This window comes from Culex quinquefasciatus, chromosome 2 (assembly GCF_015732765.1).
Source record: "Culex quinquefasciatus strain JHB chromosome 2, VPISU_Cqui_1.0_pri_paternal, whole genome shotgun sequence".
NCBI lineage: Eukaryota > Metazoa > Arthropoda > Insecta > Diptera > Culicidae > Culex > Culex quinquefasciatus.
Window position 1 is genome coordinate 134,785,995 of NC_051862.1, and position 17,923 is coordinate 134,803,917.

The following is a 17,923-nucleotide window of genomic DNA, read 5'->3' on the forward strand; positions in this document are numbered from 1 at the left end:
GACCGTCTGGGATTGAACCCAGGCTGACAGGCCGACACCACGGTCCCGGCAGTGAAAATATTTACGAGACTGAAAAATCAAGTCGGTCATATAAAAATGATTTTTTTTTATATAAAAATGACAAAACAAAAATCGCCAGATCCCTGGTGATTTTCATTTGATATGAGCTGGATTTGCTCATAAGCAGATAAGGAAACATTTAATCTTTACTGAAACTATAATTTACTATATGCGCTGTTTCTTTCATCAAGAAAAAGTTCCATCAACAACTCATAAATTATTGCTAAAAACAAGTCTACAATATTTCCATTTTCTAATACCTAATACGCAAACATTCCTCACACCATACACTCCCAGCAGATTATGTCCCACTTATAAATCAACATAAATACTCACCGTGTGACCCAGGCACCCGTCCAATTTAACCCGCCACCAGCAATAGGCGCATTTATAATTTGCAATACCGAATATGACTATTCATTCGAGAGTCTGGTGGCAATTTGGTGGCGTGTCAGGTCTCCAGCGACTGCCCTACCGAAATGTTATTAATTAATGAAATTTGAATGCCAAATAGTGCGCCACCTCATCATAGAAATGGTGAAAAAATCCAACCAACAAACCAACCAGCCTGGTGGCAAATTGGAAAATTTTGGTACAACTAAACCCCCCATCCACCGGGTTAGTAAGGTGGGGGCAGCGGTGCCACTCCCCGTTTTGGAGTGGATCGATGTTTCGGTTTCGACCAGGGAATAATGGTTCGCAAATAAACTCATTTACGTTGAAATCGGATTCAATTTTCGACGCTATCTGGTCCGCAAGGTGTGGTCGCTTTTAGAGGGGGTTAGGGAAGGGGAGAAACCCCAGACATGGCTCGGGTCATTTATGCTAATAATAATCGTCACACTGGACACAATGGAGCTTGGTGATAGTGGTGGTTTGAAAATATATGATTATTTGGTTGATTCGCAGGCTAACAGAATTACAAAGACCAATGTACTTGCTTCTATTCAAATTGATAATTGCAAGATTGAGATTGAAAGTTGAGAAACTTTGTTGTTTGTTTTTTGTTTTTTGTTTTTTGTTTTTTGTTTTTTGTTTTTTGTTTTTTGTTTTTTGTTTTTTGTTTTTTGTTTTTTGTTTTTTGTTTTTTGTTTTTTGTTTTTTGTTTTTGTTTTTGTTTTTTGTTTTTTGTTTTTTGTTTTTGTTTTTTTTTTTTGTTTTTTGTTTTTGTTTTTGTTTTTGTTTTTTGTTTTTGTTTTTTGTTTTTTGTTTTTTGTTTTTGTTTTTGTTTTTTGTTTTTGTTTTTTGTTTTTTGTTTTTTGTTTTTTGTTTTTTGTTTTTTGTTTTTTGTTTTTGGTTTTTGTTTTTTTTGTTTTTTGTTTTTTGTTTTTTGTTTTTTGTTTTTTGTTTTTTGTTTTTTGTTGGAATGCGATTCACAATGTTTCCAAATTTACATCACAGTGCGAAAGGGTTAACCCCAAGCCAAATTTACATCACAGTGCGAAAGGGTTAACCCCAAGCCAAAGTGAGTGGCCCCATCCGAGTGCAATCAGGAAGAAATCAAGGAGTGGTTCTCATCGACTTGATGGGAGTCCTTGTGCAAACAGCGCCGCTCGGCCAGTCCTAACGGGCAGATTGCTGCACGCGGCCACCAGCCAGCCATCCTTTGTCGGTTCGCCTATCATAAACAAACGACGATATAATCAGTAATTTAGTCATAAATAACCCTTTTTATTTGAGCTTGCAGCTGACCGCGACCGCGACGACTCAGTCCCGGGGTGTGCTACTAAAATAGCGCAACAAGGCCCGCCTGACTATTTACACCCTCTTGGTTCATGGGTTCTGGATTTTAACCCGTGGTTTTAAGAGTGCAACGCTCGACTGCCCTCGAAATGATGAGAAAAAAGGGTTGACAGTACGGACAAATTTGGAAAGAAAGCCGTGGCGGGTTGGGGGGTCGGTGCTCTTTGATTAGCGATATGAATTAAATAATTTGCGCTAATTAACACACTGGAGTACACGTGGCGTAAAAATATTTATTGGGTTGATAGTTTATGGCAGCACATTATACTAATCAATCCAAAACACAGTGCGCTTTCTTCGGGCTTATTTCAAATCAAGAGCACTTTTTCAACAGGTACTATACGCCATGGATTTCTTATATTGATGGGACCATTTGAGAAAAGGCGCCTTTTTTCAGCATGCTGTTTTTTTATTATTATTATTATAGGACCGTGGTGTAGGGGTAAGCGTGATTACCTCTCACCCAGTCGGCCTGGGTTCGATCCCAGACGGTCCCGGTGGGATTTTCGAGACGAGATTTGTCTGATCACGCCTTCCGTCGGACGGGAAGTAAATGTTGGCCCCGGACTAACCTAGAGAGGTTAGGTCGTTAGCTCAGTCCAGGTGTAGGAGTCGTCTCCTTGGGTCCTGTCTCGATGGAGTCGCTGGTTGGCAGTTGGACTTAACAATCCAAAGGTCGTCAGTTCGAATCCCGGGGTGGATGGAAGCTAAGGTGTAAAAAGAGGTTTGCAATTGCCTCAACAATCAAGCCTTCGGACACCCAGCTTCGAGAAGGAATCTCGCAATCGAGAACGCCAAGGCAATGCTGTAGAGCGAATTATTTGATTTTGATTTTTTTGATTTTGACTGTTTTTAAGTTACAAACATTTTGAAGTTTGTTTTATTATTGATACATTTTTTTTCAATTTAAGAATAATTCATGATGGTTAAGCACTACTGCAAAATGTATTTTCGAAAAGCTGAGAAAATTTACTAAAATTTTCCATTCCAGACTTTGTTGATAAAATTGCTGGTTTCGAGAAATAGCTCTTTAATTTAAAATTTTGTTAAAAATTAGTGCTTTTAGTCCACCAATAAGCACAACTATTTTTTTTTTCATTTTTCAATGTTTGAAAATGAAACTTTTCCGTAATTTTTCTTCAAAATCCAATTTGCAATAGAATGACCTATCACCATTTTTGATAAAGTTAGCGGTTTACAAAATACAGGCGTTTTAAACTTTTTTTTTAATTTAAAAACACTTTATGAAAGAAATACACAACTACAAAATAAATTGTTTGAAATCTGAGTAAACTTCCTATAATTTTACCTTTTAGACATTGTTGATCGGACTGCTGGTAGCTGAGAAACAGCCTCTTACATTTTAAATTGTGTAATTTTTTCAGTTGGTTGATTTCTATGTTAAAAAATTAAACATTATTGAAATTTTCTTCTGAAATTTCCTTCATCTTCATGACGTAAAAAATACTATTCTTAGCAAATTGTAGAACAGATTTTGTCAAAATATTTACAGCGCAGAATTTTTTTTATCTTTATCTCAAAAATTCCCAAGCTTAAGGAAAAGGGAGAATTTTACTTTCCCCTTTTTCTCGAGCTTTGGAGTTTATAGTGTAATTGTTGAACTTACAATTTTGGTGGTTTTTTTTTGGAAGGGTTTAATCGCAAAAATTTAATGATACATGTCAGGATGACATTTAAGGAAGTAGTTTCAAACCCCGCCTAACTTATTACCGACATGAGATAATAAATCCTACCGATGGAACGTTTCCAAACAATCAGGCAAAATTGTAAGTTCAATAATACTCTTAGGTGTTAAGTAAAAATCATAGGGCTTTTGTTAATTTGATTTGGTTAACCGCGGTGGATTTTCTTGAAATAATTCGAACTGTCAAAAATCCACCAAAACATCAACCACATTGATCACACAAAAAACTGTGGTAGAAAAGTATCCACCGGTAGATCGCTGACGTTCTCATTAAGAAACTTACAACATTGCTTGTTACTTCTGTTTCTGACTGATGAAATATTTCATCCATTACATACTTACTTTATCCTGTCGTTATATTTCACAGCCTAGCTTACACTATACACCACTAGATGCCGTTGTACCTCTTACCCGTAAATTTACTCTTTGACTAACGCCATCTGTGCTTAGCTAGTGAGATTATCTACAAATAACTCCAAATGGAAATATTTCATCAGTTCTGTGTACAGTCCAGACTCGATTATCCAATGTCTCGACTATCTGATGTTTCGGTTATCCGAAGGTTTCTATGGGACTTCGGCTAATCGAATGATGAAAAAAAAATAAAAAATACAATATTGTATCACTGCCATCTCGGATTTTTTTTTTTATCAATTAAGAGTTATTTAGAGGTCATACTGAAGCTCGACAATCAAAAATAAGCAAATGGAAAAAAATCTATTTTGAGTTGCGATTATCCCAAGAAAATTTATTCCGAGGCCTTCGGATAATCTAGTCTGGACTGTATTGATGTTAAACTTTATGTGCAGCTGTTTTTCTCAGTTAGAATCTGGGTAATTCTCTACCCACTCACACGAAATCGGGAAAAGTTGCCCCGACCCCTCTTCGATTTGCGTGAAACTTTGTCCTAAGGGGTAACTTTTGTCCCTGATCACGAAATCGAGGTCCGTTTTTTGATATTTCGTGACGGAGGGGCGGTACGACCCCTTCCATTTTTGAACATGCGAAAAAAGAGGTGTTTTTCAATAATTTGCAGCCTGAAACGGTGATGAGATAGAAATTTGGTGTCAAAGGGACTTTTATGTAAAATTAGACGCCCAATTTGATGGCGTACTCAGAATTCCGAAAAACGTATTTTCATCGAAAAAACACTAAAAAGTTTTAAAAATTCTCCCATTTTCCGTTACTTGACTGTAAAAAATTTTGGAACATCTCATTTTATGGGAAATTTAATGTACTTTTCGAATCTACATTGACCCAGAAGGGTCATTTTTTCATTTAGAACAAAATTTTTCATTTTAAAATTTCGTGTTTTTTCTAACTTTGCAGGGTTATTTTTTAGAGTGTAACAATGTTCTACAAAGTTGTAGAGCAGACAATTACAAAAAATTTGATATATAGACATAAGGGGTTTCCTTATAAACATCACGAGTTATCGCGATTTTACGAAAAAAAGTTGGTCGTCATCGATCATGGCCATTCATGGTCACCCGCGACAGACACGGACGACGAAACAAAGAGAAACGCAAAAAGTAACTTTTTCAAAACTTTTTTTCGTAAAATCGCGATAACTCGTGATGTTTATAAGCAAACCCTTATGTCTATATATCAAAATTTTTGTAATTGTCTGCTCTACAACTTTGTAGAACATTGTTACACTCTAAAAATAACCCTGCAAAGTTAGAAAAACACGAAATTTTAAAATGAAAATTTTGTTCTGAAAAATGACCCTTCTGGGTCAATGTAGATTTGAAAAGTACATTAAATTTCCCATAAAATGACATGTTCCAAAATTTTTTACAGTCGAGTAACGGAAAATGGGAGAATTTTTAAAACTTTTTTAGTGTTTTTTTCGATGAAAAATACGTTTTTTCGGAATTCTGAGTACGCCATCAAATCGATCGTCTAATTTTACATAAAAGTTCCTTTGACACCAAATTTCTATCTCATCACCGTTTCTGGCTGAAAATTAATGAAAACCACCTCTTTTTTCGCATGTTCAAAAATGGAAGGGGTCGTACCGCCCCTCCGTCACGAGATATCAAAAAACGGACCTTGGATTCGTGATCAGGGACAAAAGTTACCCCTTAGGACAATGTTTCACGCAAATCGAAGAGGGGTCGGGGCAACTGCTGTGTGAGTTGGCGGAGAATTACCCATCTAATAAAACACAATACTGTATTTTAAGGAATCAGTCTAATATTTACTATTGATCGTTATCAACATCACCATAGTTTTCAATTTACTAACATGCTGTTTCTATTGCAATAAAATTGAACAAAAACACACAAAACATACACAATAATATAAGAGCACATCACCGTTTAGTCAAGATATGGCAGAATAACTTTCCGAATCACATCCACGTTCAAATGCCAGTCAAAATGCTTCACCCCGGCCATCGTGATCAGCTTCAACCGACCGTCCTCATCCAGCGTCTTCAGTCCGATGCGATCTTCGAGGTAGATTTTTCGTTGCTTGCACGGAATCACATCGTCCGTCCCGTTGTAATACCCGAAATGGCTCGACTCCCAGGGCGTTATGACTCCATCGTCGGGCCCACCAATAAGGATAATTTGATCTAGCTTCAGCAGCGTGTCCCTGAATTGACTCGAGTTGGTCGATGGAAGATCGTTGTTGATGTAGGGCAGAAAGATACTGAATTGCTCGAAAAGATCCTGATGGTGGGGATCATTCCAGTAATTTCCCACCGAAGTGTGCTGGCCGACGTACGTGTAGAACAGCTGGTAGGCCGTTTTGGCCATCAGTGAAGGGAAAATTAGGTGAAGGAAGTCGGCTAAAATAAGGAAATCTGTTTAGTTTTTTGATATTCATCCATTTAAATTGAAACTTACTCCCATACTGTCCAGCTTGCGGAGAGCTGAGTGATATAAACTTCTTCACGCAGTGATCTGGATATATCTGCAGAACAGCCCTAGCCATAAGTCCTCCTTGGGAGTATCCGAGTAGAATAACTCCATCCGGATGGTCCTTACAAATCTGCTGCAAGTCATTCTGGAACTCGAACACCTGGTGCCACGCATTCTCCAAGCTCGACCAGCCAGCATATCGGTCAGTGTTGTACACCAGCGTACCCGGATGATACTGCAAATCAAGAATAAACTTGTCAATGACTCATCCTCCGTTCAATTACCACCAGCAATTGCGTTCATCAAAAATACCCTTTGTATTTCTTCGTGAATTATGACCATACTTTCCGCCCCGGTCAGGATGCCGTGGATGATCACGACCGGCTTAAAGGCACTGGCGAAGCCTAAACTAAGCACTATACATAAAACTAGCACCGATTTTGACATTCTAGCTGCTCAATTGTCTAACTAAATTAAAAGATTTACTCGCGTCAATCCATTCATACGGAAGTCCTCTCTTTGTTGTGACCTTTCAGTAAGCTTACTACGCACGAAATAAACAACGAAGAGCAGAACAAAACAACTGCTCAGCATGTTTTGTTTATGTTTTGATCGTTATTGACGTATTTCGGGGTGGGATTGTCACAAATGACGTAGCATTAAGCTTTCAAAACATGACGATTGTGTGAGAGAAAACGAAAGAATCGATAAAGCAGAGGGAGCTTTTGAAATGTTTCACAGGCGTTATGAAACATGCGCAAAACACACGAGTCGCATTCCCATTTTCAACTGTTAGACTCTTCTGTGCCAATTGACAGCCTGGCATGTTTCGCTAAATTTGTGTGATGCAAAGTTTCACAACAAATCTGCCACAATTGTAATTTTCGACGAGATTCGACTTTGTTGTGAGAAATGTCAAAATTCACTACAGAAATATTTCAAAAATCAACCCAAGTAACCATCCAGCACTAAAACATGGTCACTATTTAGCACTGATAGCGCATTTATAGCTGCGAGTAAAAGCTTATCTGCCATCAGCACTTACAGCTACTCCAGTGCTGAACAATTGCCGAGTTTGGACTTTTCTCGGCTGATTTAGTGCTGGCCCCTACTGTTGTTATCCACCCCTGCAGAAAATGTCAAAAAGTTGAGAGAGGCAAAAATATTTCTCTCTCTCCCTTTACTTCTGCTCCCAATGTACTTCATTACCGACACAGCTGACTGATTTACGAATTCGATTTTTTTGACTGAAGATGAATTGTTCGGGATGTGATACCAGAAGTTGCAGGCTGCCATCGCTGGGGGTAGATTTGGAGACCGTATCCTCACGTCTAAACTGGAAGTGGATTATTCTTGTGATTTCGGAGCATCTTATGCCTTCTATATTAACTCCATCATGAAGTTTTTTGCGAGTCAAATGGTTTCTCAAGATTAAATCAATCAAAGAATAACTTTTAAAAACAATCATTTTTTATTCAACGAAAAAGAGAATATTATTTCAATGTTAGACCAGAAAAATAACACTCCATTCTAGCAGTGATACTCAGTGATGTCAAGAGTGCCTTGGAATATGACTTTTTTGGCCAGCACTTCTTTTCCTCTGGGTGGTTCTTTTCTGACCACTGATAGCCTGCCTTACGCCGTCCCTTCTTCCGTAAAAACACCGCTCCGGCTGGTTTCCGTCGCAGGAACTTCTGGATCACTTTCCTCATGGAGGATATCTCCATATCCAGATCATTATCAAACTAAAAAGTTGAGCAACCAGGGTGTTTTCTGGAAATGGATAATATTTGTGTAAAATTAATTGTTGAAATATGAATAAAATACTTACATTCTTTTTTCAGCAACCAGCAAAAGCTACAGTAAAAGGCGAGCAAATGTTGACATTTTACCATAAAAACATTCTATCTCGCTCACTTTTCTTACGCGAGCGGGACCGTGATGCCAGTTTTATGAAAATTGATAAACACAGTTGCCAGCACCAGCACTTACGCTGCACTAAGTCAGCATTGCTGAGTGCTGTAATCTTAGTGCTGATTTGCATTTACACGTGCTGTCGCATGACTAACATGCATTTGAATGCTGAAATATTGCTGTTTAAGTTTTTGTTTTAGTGCTGGATGGTTACTTGGGAACCGTTGAGAATGGGAAAGCGACTGCATCTTTATTACATCTGGGGCAACTCGAGAAACGGCGGATATGCATTTTGACAGTTATAACTATTTTAATAATTCTCAAACTTCAGGGAACTTTTGCAAAAAAAAAACGAATGTTAACCAATAGCATGTCTCCCCAGCATTAGTCCAACACTGCAGTTTTTTTTTAAATAGTCACCTGTTGCAAAATAGTTGCAGCTGTCAAAATGCTGTTCTGCGTTCTTTTAAAATGTTGCTCCAGACATTCACCTAAATAATTAATAAAAATAAAGAGGCATTTTTTACTTCCTCTACCCTCTTCAGTGCCAACGAGATTTGTGTTTGGCCTCTAAGAATAATAATTCAGGGCGCATTCGAATCAGCAAATGTGTGAATTTGGAAGGTGTTAAATAGGAATGTTTAATATTACATCTTTTATGATGTAATATAACTTCAATTTAGACTGAAAAATTGGCAGTACAACGGTGGCAAATTTACACATTTTCAGATGGAAAATTATACATTTTTCTGTCATAAAAGATTAATTCATTCTCAAGTGTAATATTAAATGCCATATTTTTTTTTACTTTGTTGGGTTTAAAATAGCGGGATTTCAAATTAAGGCATTAAATCAATATTCATAACAGGCAATTTAAAAGCCGAAAGTCCACCCTCTCACCTTGAAAGTTTCTCAAAAAATTAGTAATAAAATATAAAGTATGTTATATGTTTTTATATGAAGTTTTTTTTTTTATTTTTATGCATTTTTCTATCACCTATATACTGCCGCTCCAATCTAGTCCGTCCCATATGTAAAAAGTGAGTGCTGAGATATCGCTGTGAGAAGCCCAAAAAAAGTTTCACCATTTTTCTCATTCTAAACCAACATTTTATATATAATTTTTTATACAGTTATTTCGATATCACTCTAAAAAACACCACTATCAAAAATTTTGTTTAAAAAATTAGCAATTTGATGGTAAATTTGTGAAATTTTCAACAAGAGACCGACTTGACTTTATTTGTCCATAAATAAAGGCAGGTCAGTCATGGTATCAAGGTAGGCTTGAACATTTACACCAGAGGTTCATCCTGATTTAACTGTCATTTCAAGGTTTGTTTTGAAAGTTTTCCAAGGAATTAATGGTCACCAAATGATACAAATTTGCTTATTTCAGATTTTTATAGGATTCCAAGGTACAAAAATATGACCAGCAACGACACCAGAAATTTTAGAAATACAGAGGCAAATGACATATGAATGCAAATCTCAACTGCTTAACCGTAGAAATTAATTTAAAAAAAAATCCGCTCTTCGGAGGTGGAAACTTTTCCAGAACCCGGATCAAGCCTATTCATTCAAGACAAAATAGAACTAATTGTATGGTGTAGACAAAGAGTATTGAGTATTTCTCTTCTCTCTGGTGTAGATATTAGCCATAACAGCATGCATTTTATTTTTTCTATTCGTGGTTTTCCCTTGAAGAAGGAAAAAAGCAAAAAAGGTTTGGATTATTTCGTTTTTAATATTCAAATATTTCTTCAGAAATGAACAGATACTGATATTTTTATGCTTTACGTATTCATAAAGACATACTCTGTAAAATTTAAACAATTCTGCATCCACTCAAACGATTTGCGAGACATTTCTATATGAGGAACTGACTTGCCTTTATTTTGCATATGGGACAGCACGAAAGTCATATTTATTTTGGAATTTTTAGAACAAACATTGCCTGTTCATTCAATAGGCTAAAATAACATGTAAAAACAAGACTTTTGTGAAGTTTATCTCATTTTTGACAAAAATACATATGGGACGGACTAGATTGGAGCGGCAGTATATAATTTCGATGGTTTTGTTCGAACGCGAATCAGTTGAACACGGAACGTCGGATCGAGGCGCTTTTTGTTGCGTTGGGTTCGTATAAGTCCAAGGAAGGTTCTTACGCCAAAAAGTTATAACTTTGGCCACTCTGGAACCGATTCCGGAAAATCTGCAGATTGTATGGGAAAAGTTATGTAAAATCAAATTTTGATCACAGGAGGCTGAATAAGCAAACAGCGTCAGGAAACCCAAAAAGGGCAGGACGAAGTTTGCCGGGAAGAGCTTGTTCTTCATAAAATATTTCTCTTGTTGTTTCAGGTTCCTTTAAAAAAATCACACAATAGTTTAACAGCGTAATGAAATTTGTTCCAAATTGGATGGACAAAAATGCAAATCTCATTTCAATTTGGCACGTTCCGTTATCCAAGAGGCATCCACTCGAATCCTCCGCCAGATTCCAGATATCATACACAAAGCCAAATCTTGATCAAAAAAGTGAAAAATCCTCACTCAATTTATTATTTGCCACCCGATTCGTATCAAAAGTGACTGCTGACGATTTACCCACCACTCATTCTCTCTCCCCTCGTCAACCTCTTCAAATATATTAAAATCAAATTTAAAATTTTTATATTTATCTTTCGCCCCATTGCTGATTCCCGCCACGGTTGCATATTTGATCGCGATAATTTTCCACCTATTTCACTAGTCACGGAGTCCGAAGCACCCCTCCGTGCAACGCGATTTAGCACAGCATAACATTTGGACTAGTCACAACACCTATAGCACCCTTGCATGCATCTAGCGGGGGGTGGGATCCCATTTTCCGAAGGGATTGTTGTTTTGTGAGATTTTTTTTTCTATTCATCCTATTTGGTGCTGTTCGATTTTTTTAAATTGTACTCCATTCACAAAGGCAGGGGTTCCTATTTTTTTGTTGATTGAAATCAATAAAATTAGATGTACTAAATAGTTTTAAAAATTATTAATTTCAGCAGAAGCAATTCCATGCCAAATAGGAAATCGGTTGTACCCGACCTTCTCCGATATCAATGAAACTTTGCTGACATTTTATCCTATGCTTATATAAGCCATTTTTGTGTATATGGAGCCACAGAGAATGACATTTGAAAAGGGTGTAAGTAATTTTTGTGAACAGTAATTTAAAAATTGCTGTATCTCAAGCCTTTGCATCTTATCGAAAAATGGTCAAATACAAACTTTTAGGAAATTTGACGGGTTTTCTTGAAAAAAATACACTAAAAGTTTTTAAATTTAATATTCAAATCAAAGGTGAGCCCTCGTTTATTTTTATGGTTCAAAATATTTGTGGAAATCGTTTAAGATGTTGCAAAAAATACTCAAGAAAATGCAGGTTGTAGCAACTTTCCTAAAAAAAATGCAAATTCATTTACTAAAACTGTTTTTTTTTTTTTTCAAAGGTGATCTACATTTTTAAAAACCGAATACGAGAATCAATGGCAGTTTTTGCTTTTTTCTACAATGTATTTCTTATGGAGCGAACTGTCAAAAACTGCTCGACTGCGGGTGCTCCATTCCCCAGACAATTGGGTCCTACAATTAAGCTTAAATTGCAGATATTATTGCTCACACCGATAAAGCTTATTTTTCTGAGTACAATGACCCTTTGTACGATCACAAAGGGTTTAAAATGGATTTTTAATTCAATTTTGAATATAACTTCGCGGCCCTTCTTGACAAAAAAAGATCCTACTTGACAGTTCTTTCCAAGAGAACCATAGTTTATCCATCGAAACAGTGTAGTCTTGTCAATTTATTTTTTTGCATTTAAATAAAAAAAAAGTGATCAGGAATGGTTTTTAAACATGCTTTAATGACCACCATTGAAAAAACGGCTAATATCCACTTTTGCCAAAAACGAGTTATTAGTACCAGGTGTTAGAGGATGTTCCAACGCATCTTCTGAAACTTGAATTTCACTAAAATAGTGTTTAGATTTGGCTGCCGATGCAAAAATCCAAATGGCTAATATGCCACTCTTATGGGAAATTGCCTTGGCGAAGATTTGGTGACAGGCACTAAAACGCGTTTTTCTCGGAATACTTGATTTGGCATAATAGCAAAACTTTCAATTATGGGCAGTTTAGGACCTTATTTAACATAAAGTCTCCATATCAACCATTACAATCCATCCAATCCTTGTGAAGATACAGCGGCTTTAAAAATAAAAGTGTTTGAAAAAACTTGAAAAAATCGCTGTTTTTGATTTTAACAATGTTTTCTGGCTTTTGGCAATTTGTGAGACTTGATTTGTCGGCCTCGAAAAGATTTTTACCGGAAAGTTCCTCCAATTTCTCATTAGTTTTCCAATCTCAACCATTTGGTAATATTAAAAAATTTTGCTGATCATAACTATTACACAGTTATTTTCCATTTTAAAATAGATTTGTGTAAAATATTGAGACAAGATAAATTCTTGTTTTGTCAAAAATCAAATATTGATTTATTTTCAAATATTCGTTAATGTTTTTTTCAGCCAAAATCTTTAGAAATTTCTCAAAAATTAGGTCTTAGAATTTGCATTGAATGAATTCGTATAAACGCTTTTAGACTTATTTAAATATATTTAGCAGTTTTTATGACCCATTTTAAATCAAACATAAATAGTGTTTGACATCTAGAGGAAAAAAAAAATTTGATAAAAACACAAAACATATGACAAAAATAAATATTTTGAAATTTAACAGCACCCAAAGCCAAAGGAAATACAGTTTATGAATTATAATTCTTATGGCCTCATCGAAACAAACAATTTATTTCTCAAGTTGGGAAATTGTTAAAAATTTGGTGTACCTTTTCTAGCCGAAAGCAATCACAATTATTTCAAAAAAATAAGCAAAAACATTACTAAAACGCTGTACCAATTCTCCTCATGAGTCCCGATTTAAGTGTATTGGAGAAAAAAAATCAATTTTACGTGTTTTGTGTAAACCACTTTCTACTTAAGTGACATTGGTAAAATTCACGAAATTGTATGAAAATGCAATATGATGCAAAATGCCTTTTTTGAAAAACAAATCTTTAAAACAAAAAGAACCTCACTAATAAAAGTAATTAGTTATAAATACTTAAAAGTAGTTTATAACGGTAAGAATTGTTGTTATCAGCATTGTTGTTTGTTATCATTAACTTTTCATTTCATAAAATTATTTAAAATTTGCTTGTATAAAAAATAACTTCATTAATACAATTTACAATTCATACAATTTAAAACCGTTTCCAACTCCTAATTTTAAAAGTTTTGCAAATCCCTGTCCAAAGTCAATCGCACACTAACCCGTTTGCAATTTTCGAACAAAATCACAACTTTTTGCTGCACACTTTCCACCTGAAGCGGTTGGGAAACTCGTGTTTTTTTTCCTCCCCGACAAACCAATTTTTGCAACTTTCCCGAAATTCCTGGAGTAATGAAATTTAACATTTTTCCCCCTTTCGCGTGATCCACATCCAACGGCACCTCGTGGGGAGGAAGGGTTCGGGGTAGGAAATCGAGGTTCATTGAAATCGGATTTAATTCGATTGGAAATGGAAATGAACGCTTTTGGATCGCGGAATTTGTGCATCCACCGTCACCCCCCTCCTTCAGACAGGTGGTTCGTAAATTGAGTGGTGCAGCTTTCGATGGTGCATGTAGGATGGGATTAGATATACATTCATGTTTCGCTGAATTGGGGGATTTTGTACGGTATTTTATGCTGAAAATGAGACGCTTTCCGGGGAAATGTGATATTTGCTAAGGGGAGGAACTTTTACCCTTCGTGTGCAGATATGTTATTTATTTCTCATGTTTTAAAAGATACAAAATTATTCAGCTTTCACAATGTTGCTTGTTTTTTCTCTTCGGAGCATTATCCTTTAGTTTTTATTTCGTTATAACATTCTTGTTTTTTTTTTTTTGTTGCAAATTCTCTTACCAAATCACCTTGTTCGTCGTGATACGCACTTTTTGATATCATTTTCTCGTATTTTACACATTTTGATGCCTCGTCGATCAGGATTCCAAACTTAAATAAAAACATGAGTACTTACGCTCGAACGTAGTTTTTAACCTTTCGTAGGAAAAATATTATTAATTATAGTTATTATTCTTCAGCAAATATATATTTATTTATGTGTATATGTACAAACACCTTACGAAACATTAACCCATTCTTAGTTGGTTTGTCTAGTTCTTCACCGCTCCTTTCTTAGCTCACGTAAAATAACCTATTCTAAAAACTTGTCCATCTAAACAATTTACTCAATATATATTTTAATAGGAAAACTTACTCGTTTCTTTCACTTTCACTGCTTAGATTTACGCTAGAAGACAACGCTTACAAAACAAACAAAATGCGACTACACATTACAATAGTGGAAAACAATCAAATTTAACGAATTGGTTAGCCTCTAAAAAAACGACTTTTCCTATTTTAATTGTTTTTTTTTTCAGTGTGTGTTTTCTTCTTTTCGAGTCCTGCAAAATGCATGGGATGACTGCGTCAGAACTACGTTATTAGTTTACTTTTTGAACCTCCATTTCTCGTTTGTTTGTCGACTACTTGTTTTTCCTTCTTCTATGGTCGTAAAGTGTGTCTAATTTCTTGTCTGAGAAAGCTCGATGAATCATGATTTTGGTTTTTGATTTTTTGATTTATTCTTCTTCCCTTTAAGTTTGTGGCGATTTGATTTTATGTGTTCATTTTTCCTATTTTGTTTTCAACAATTTGAATATTAAAGCTATCCTCTGCCTGGAACTGGAATTTGTTCATTTGTTGGGAGATGAGATGAAGCTTTTTTTTTGTGGAAACATGTATGGGTGAAACACGATTCAGTTGGAGAGTAGGGAAACAAATAAAATTTAACGAAAAGAAACAATGGCGACACGTAAACAAATTTTAAATTTCGTTCAATGTTTTTTTTTTCTGTAAACATTAATATCAGATGATTGTATATATTACGTTTCATTTGGAAATATTCATATATTGGTCAAACAATGGTCCAGAATCGGTACAAATTGGTTAATGTGATATTAAGTTATGTCAGCAGTTTTGATACCAAATTTTATAAGCTGTGACTAGAAGAAGGCTAAAATAGAGCGAGCCGCTCGAAAGAGCCGGTTCTCTTTATAGAGAACGATCTATGGTTCTCAAAAAAGCCTTGGTTTTTCTTTAAAATCCGAGTTATATTGTCTGGAAGCATTTCACGGCAAAAAAAAAAATTAAACATGTCAGGCTGACATTTGGCGAAGAAGTGTCAAACCCCGCAAAACTTTTTACCGACATTACATAAAAAATCTTACTGATGAAACGTTTCGAAAAAATCTACCAAAAATGTTAGTTCAACAATACAACTCCAGTCTTTGAAAAGAATCGTTTCAAGATAGAAAGATTTTAAAACATGTGTCTTTTTCCATTTAAAAAATATTGTTCGTTGAACTTCCAACAAATTGTTGTATCACATGTTTCAAATATTTCAATGCTTATATTTAAATCAATGCAAAATTTGTCGCTAAGTATACTTTTTCAAGGAAAAATAGGAAAGTTGATGAAGGGTTAATTCCTGACACTTTGAGAGCCGAATCGTCATGAAAGAATCTAAATAACATTTTTGACAATATTTGAACACCACTTAACAGTATTCAAACCCATCTATTTAGTTTTCAACCTTTTAGTTTTTTTTGTAATCACTCCAAAACTAATGGTTGTCCAAGCAAAATAAAAAAAAACTTCTAATTACACAACTGATCGTAAAGATACGGAAAACGGAATCGACGTAACACCTTATAATGTGGCCCTCTTAAACCTTGCGGTTTCGTCAATGGATCCACAGGCGTGAATCGTTCTTTTTGCGACAAGACTCTGCCTCCCGGGTCTCCTAAGTGTGAAGGTATGGCACAAATTTTTGCGTCCGCCTCGGGATTCGAACCGGCGACCTCTGGATTGTGAGTCCAGTGTGCGGTCCGATTGATCCACACAGGCAGACTAAAGATACATTAAAGTATTTTATCGGAATACAATTGCGAGCATTTCAAAATGTAGCTTGGAAAATTTTACCAACAAAATTCACAATAGCCCATGTGATTGTGGAAACAACCCGTTTTAACTTTCGCATTAAAAGACTTTATCGATTCAATCAGAATGTAGAAAGAGTTCGCAGAATATTTTCTTGAATTTTAGCAGTGAACACATTTCTTTTTAAATCGATGGCAACATACTCTTACATCTAAGAAGGTGTTATTTTTTTATGTCAGCAAAAATGTATAATTTTTCCTCTGAAATTGTGTAATTTTACCACTTTTCTGATGTAATGTCACTTTTTAATTTCAACATTCCAAAATGACACCTTCCAAATTTACACATTGTTTTTAGTGTGTAGAGACTGCCTTTCCTATTAATATAAAAAATCACACCATGCTATAAAATATGATTTTCAGCTAAATTTTGAAAAAGAGCAAAGGACCATTCATTTTAACCAGCGAGCGAAAATGAGCGGCTGTGACTGTTCGAATTTAAATCGAACTGCCTATTTTTTCAACTATTTAACAAAATTTAGGGTTAAAAACATCTGCTTGGAGTTTCACGGCAATTCTCTCAGTTGGCACACAAAATCACAGACAAACAGACTTCAATAATTGAACATTTTAATCAAAAACCCATCGCTAGTGAACGTGCACTACGCAGTAAAAAAAAAAATATGGTAATCAAATTTCGAAGGTTTTTTTTAAAATAATTTTTCCTTCTCTTGGCAAATCCATTGTTAGAATATCCAATTACATCTAAATGAATTATAGTACAAATCATAGTTGAAAGGTACTCCAAAACTCTATTAGGTTATAAAAATTACGATATTGTGAATTGATTATTTACTAATAAAAACTAATTGAATTGAATTGAATTGAAAATATGGTAATATTACATCTGGAAAGGGGTACATCTTTTATATCAGAAAAGATGTGTAATTTACTTCTGAAAATGTGTAATTTAACCTCTTTTCTGGTGTATTGTAACTTTTTCAATCTAAATTGAGGTAGAAATTAAATCATAACTGAGGTAATATTCAACCTTCCAAATTTACACAATTTTTCACTATGTATGGTGGTTCAAATCATACCCCCTGAAATCATTAAAATATGGTGTCTTCGGGAAAGTTTTTCCAAATTTAAGAATTGGAAAAATAGGTATTGGAAATAATTGTTCTCTCCACAGGAAAAAAAACTGAAACAGTCTCATTTCTCCATACATTTTGAAGATTTTTCCCATACAAAATTCATGTGATTAGAGGGAGAAGTTCCCGTGGTCAAAATCAGTGCTGAAAATGTCAGGGATCATGACGCGAAAATCGGCGACGCTGACACGAATTTTTCAGATCCATTCACTAAACCGCAAAACCGTGACATAAACAAACCCGGCGCAGTCGTGAGTGCCCTAGCTCATTGAGCAGCTGCAATGCGAGGCAGTAGTCGACCAACGCTCATTAGACGTTGCACGCACACACATAAAGAAACAAGTTTTTACACAAAAAGTTTGTATTTATTTTTTAAGTGTTTTGCACAGTCTAG

General features: G+C 35.4%; 1 protein-coding gene across 1 annotated transcript; it reads right to left on the reverse strand.

Annotated features, from left to right (window-relative positions):
• Positions 1–5,783: 5,783 nt before the first annotated feature.
• On the reverse strand, positions 5,784–6,988 carry LOC6033759 (lysosomal thioesterase PPT2 homolog). Its single transcript, XM_001844115.2, has 3 exons — positions 6,691–6,988; positions 6,364–6,613; positions 5,784–6,305 (listed from the first exon to the last, which is right to left on the reverse strand). Exons 1-3 carry the CDS (start codon positions 6,823–6,825, stop codon positions 5,833–5,835), a joined length of 858 nt encoding a protein of 285 aa, XP_001844167.2. The 5' UTR covers positions 6,826–6,988; the 3' UTR covers positions 5,784–5,832.
• Positions 6,989–17,923: the final 10,935 nt, after the last annotated feature.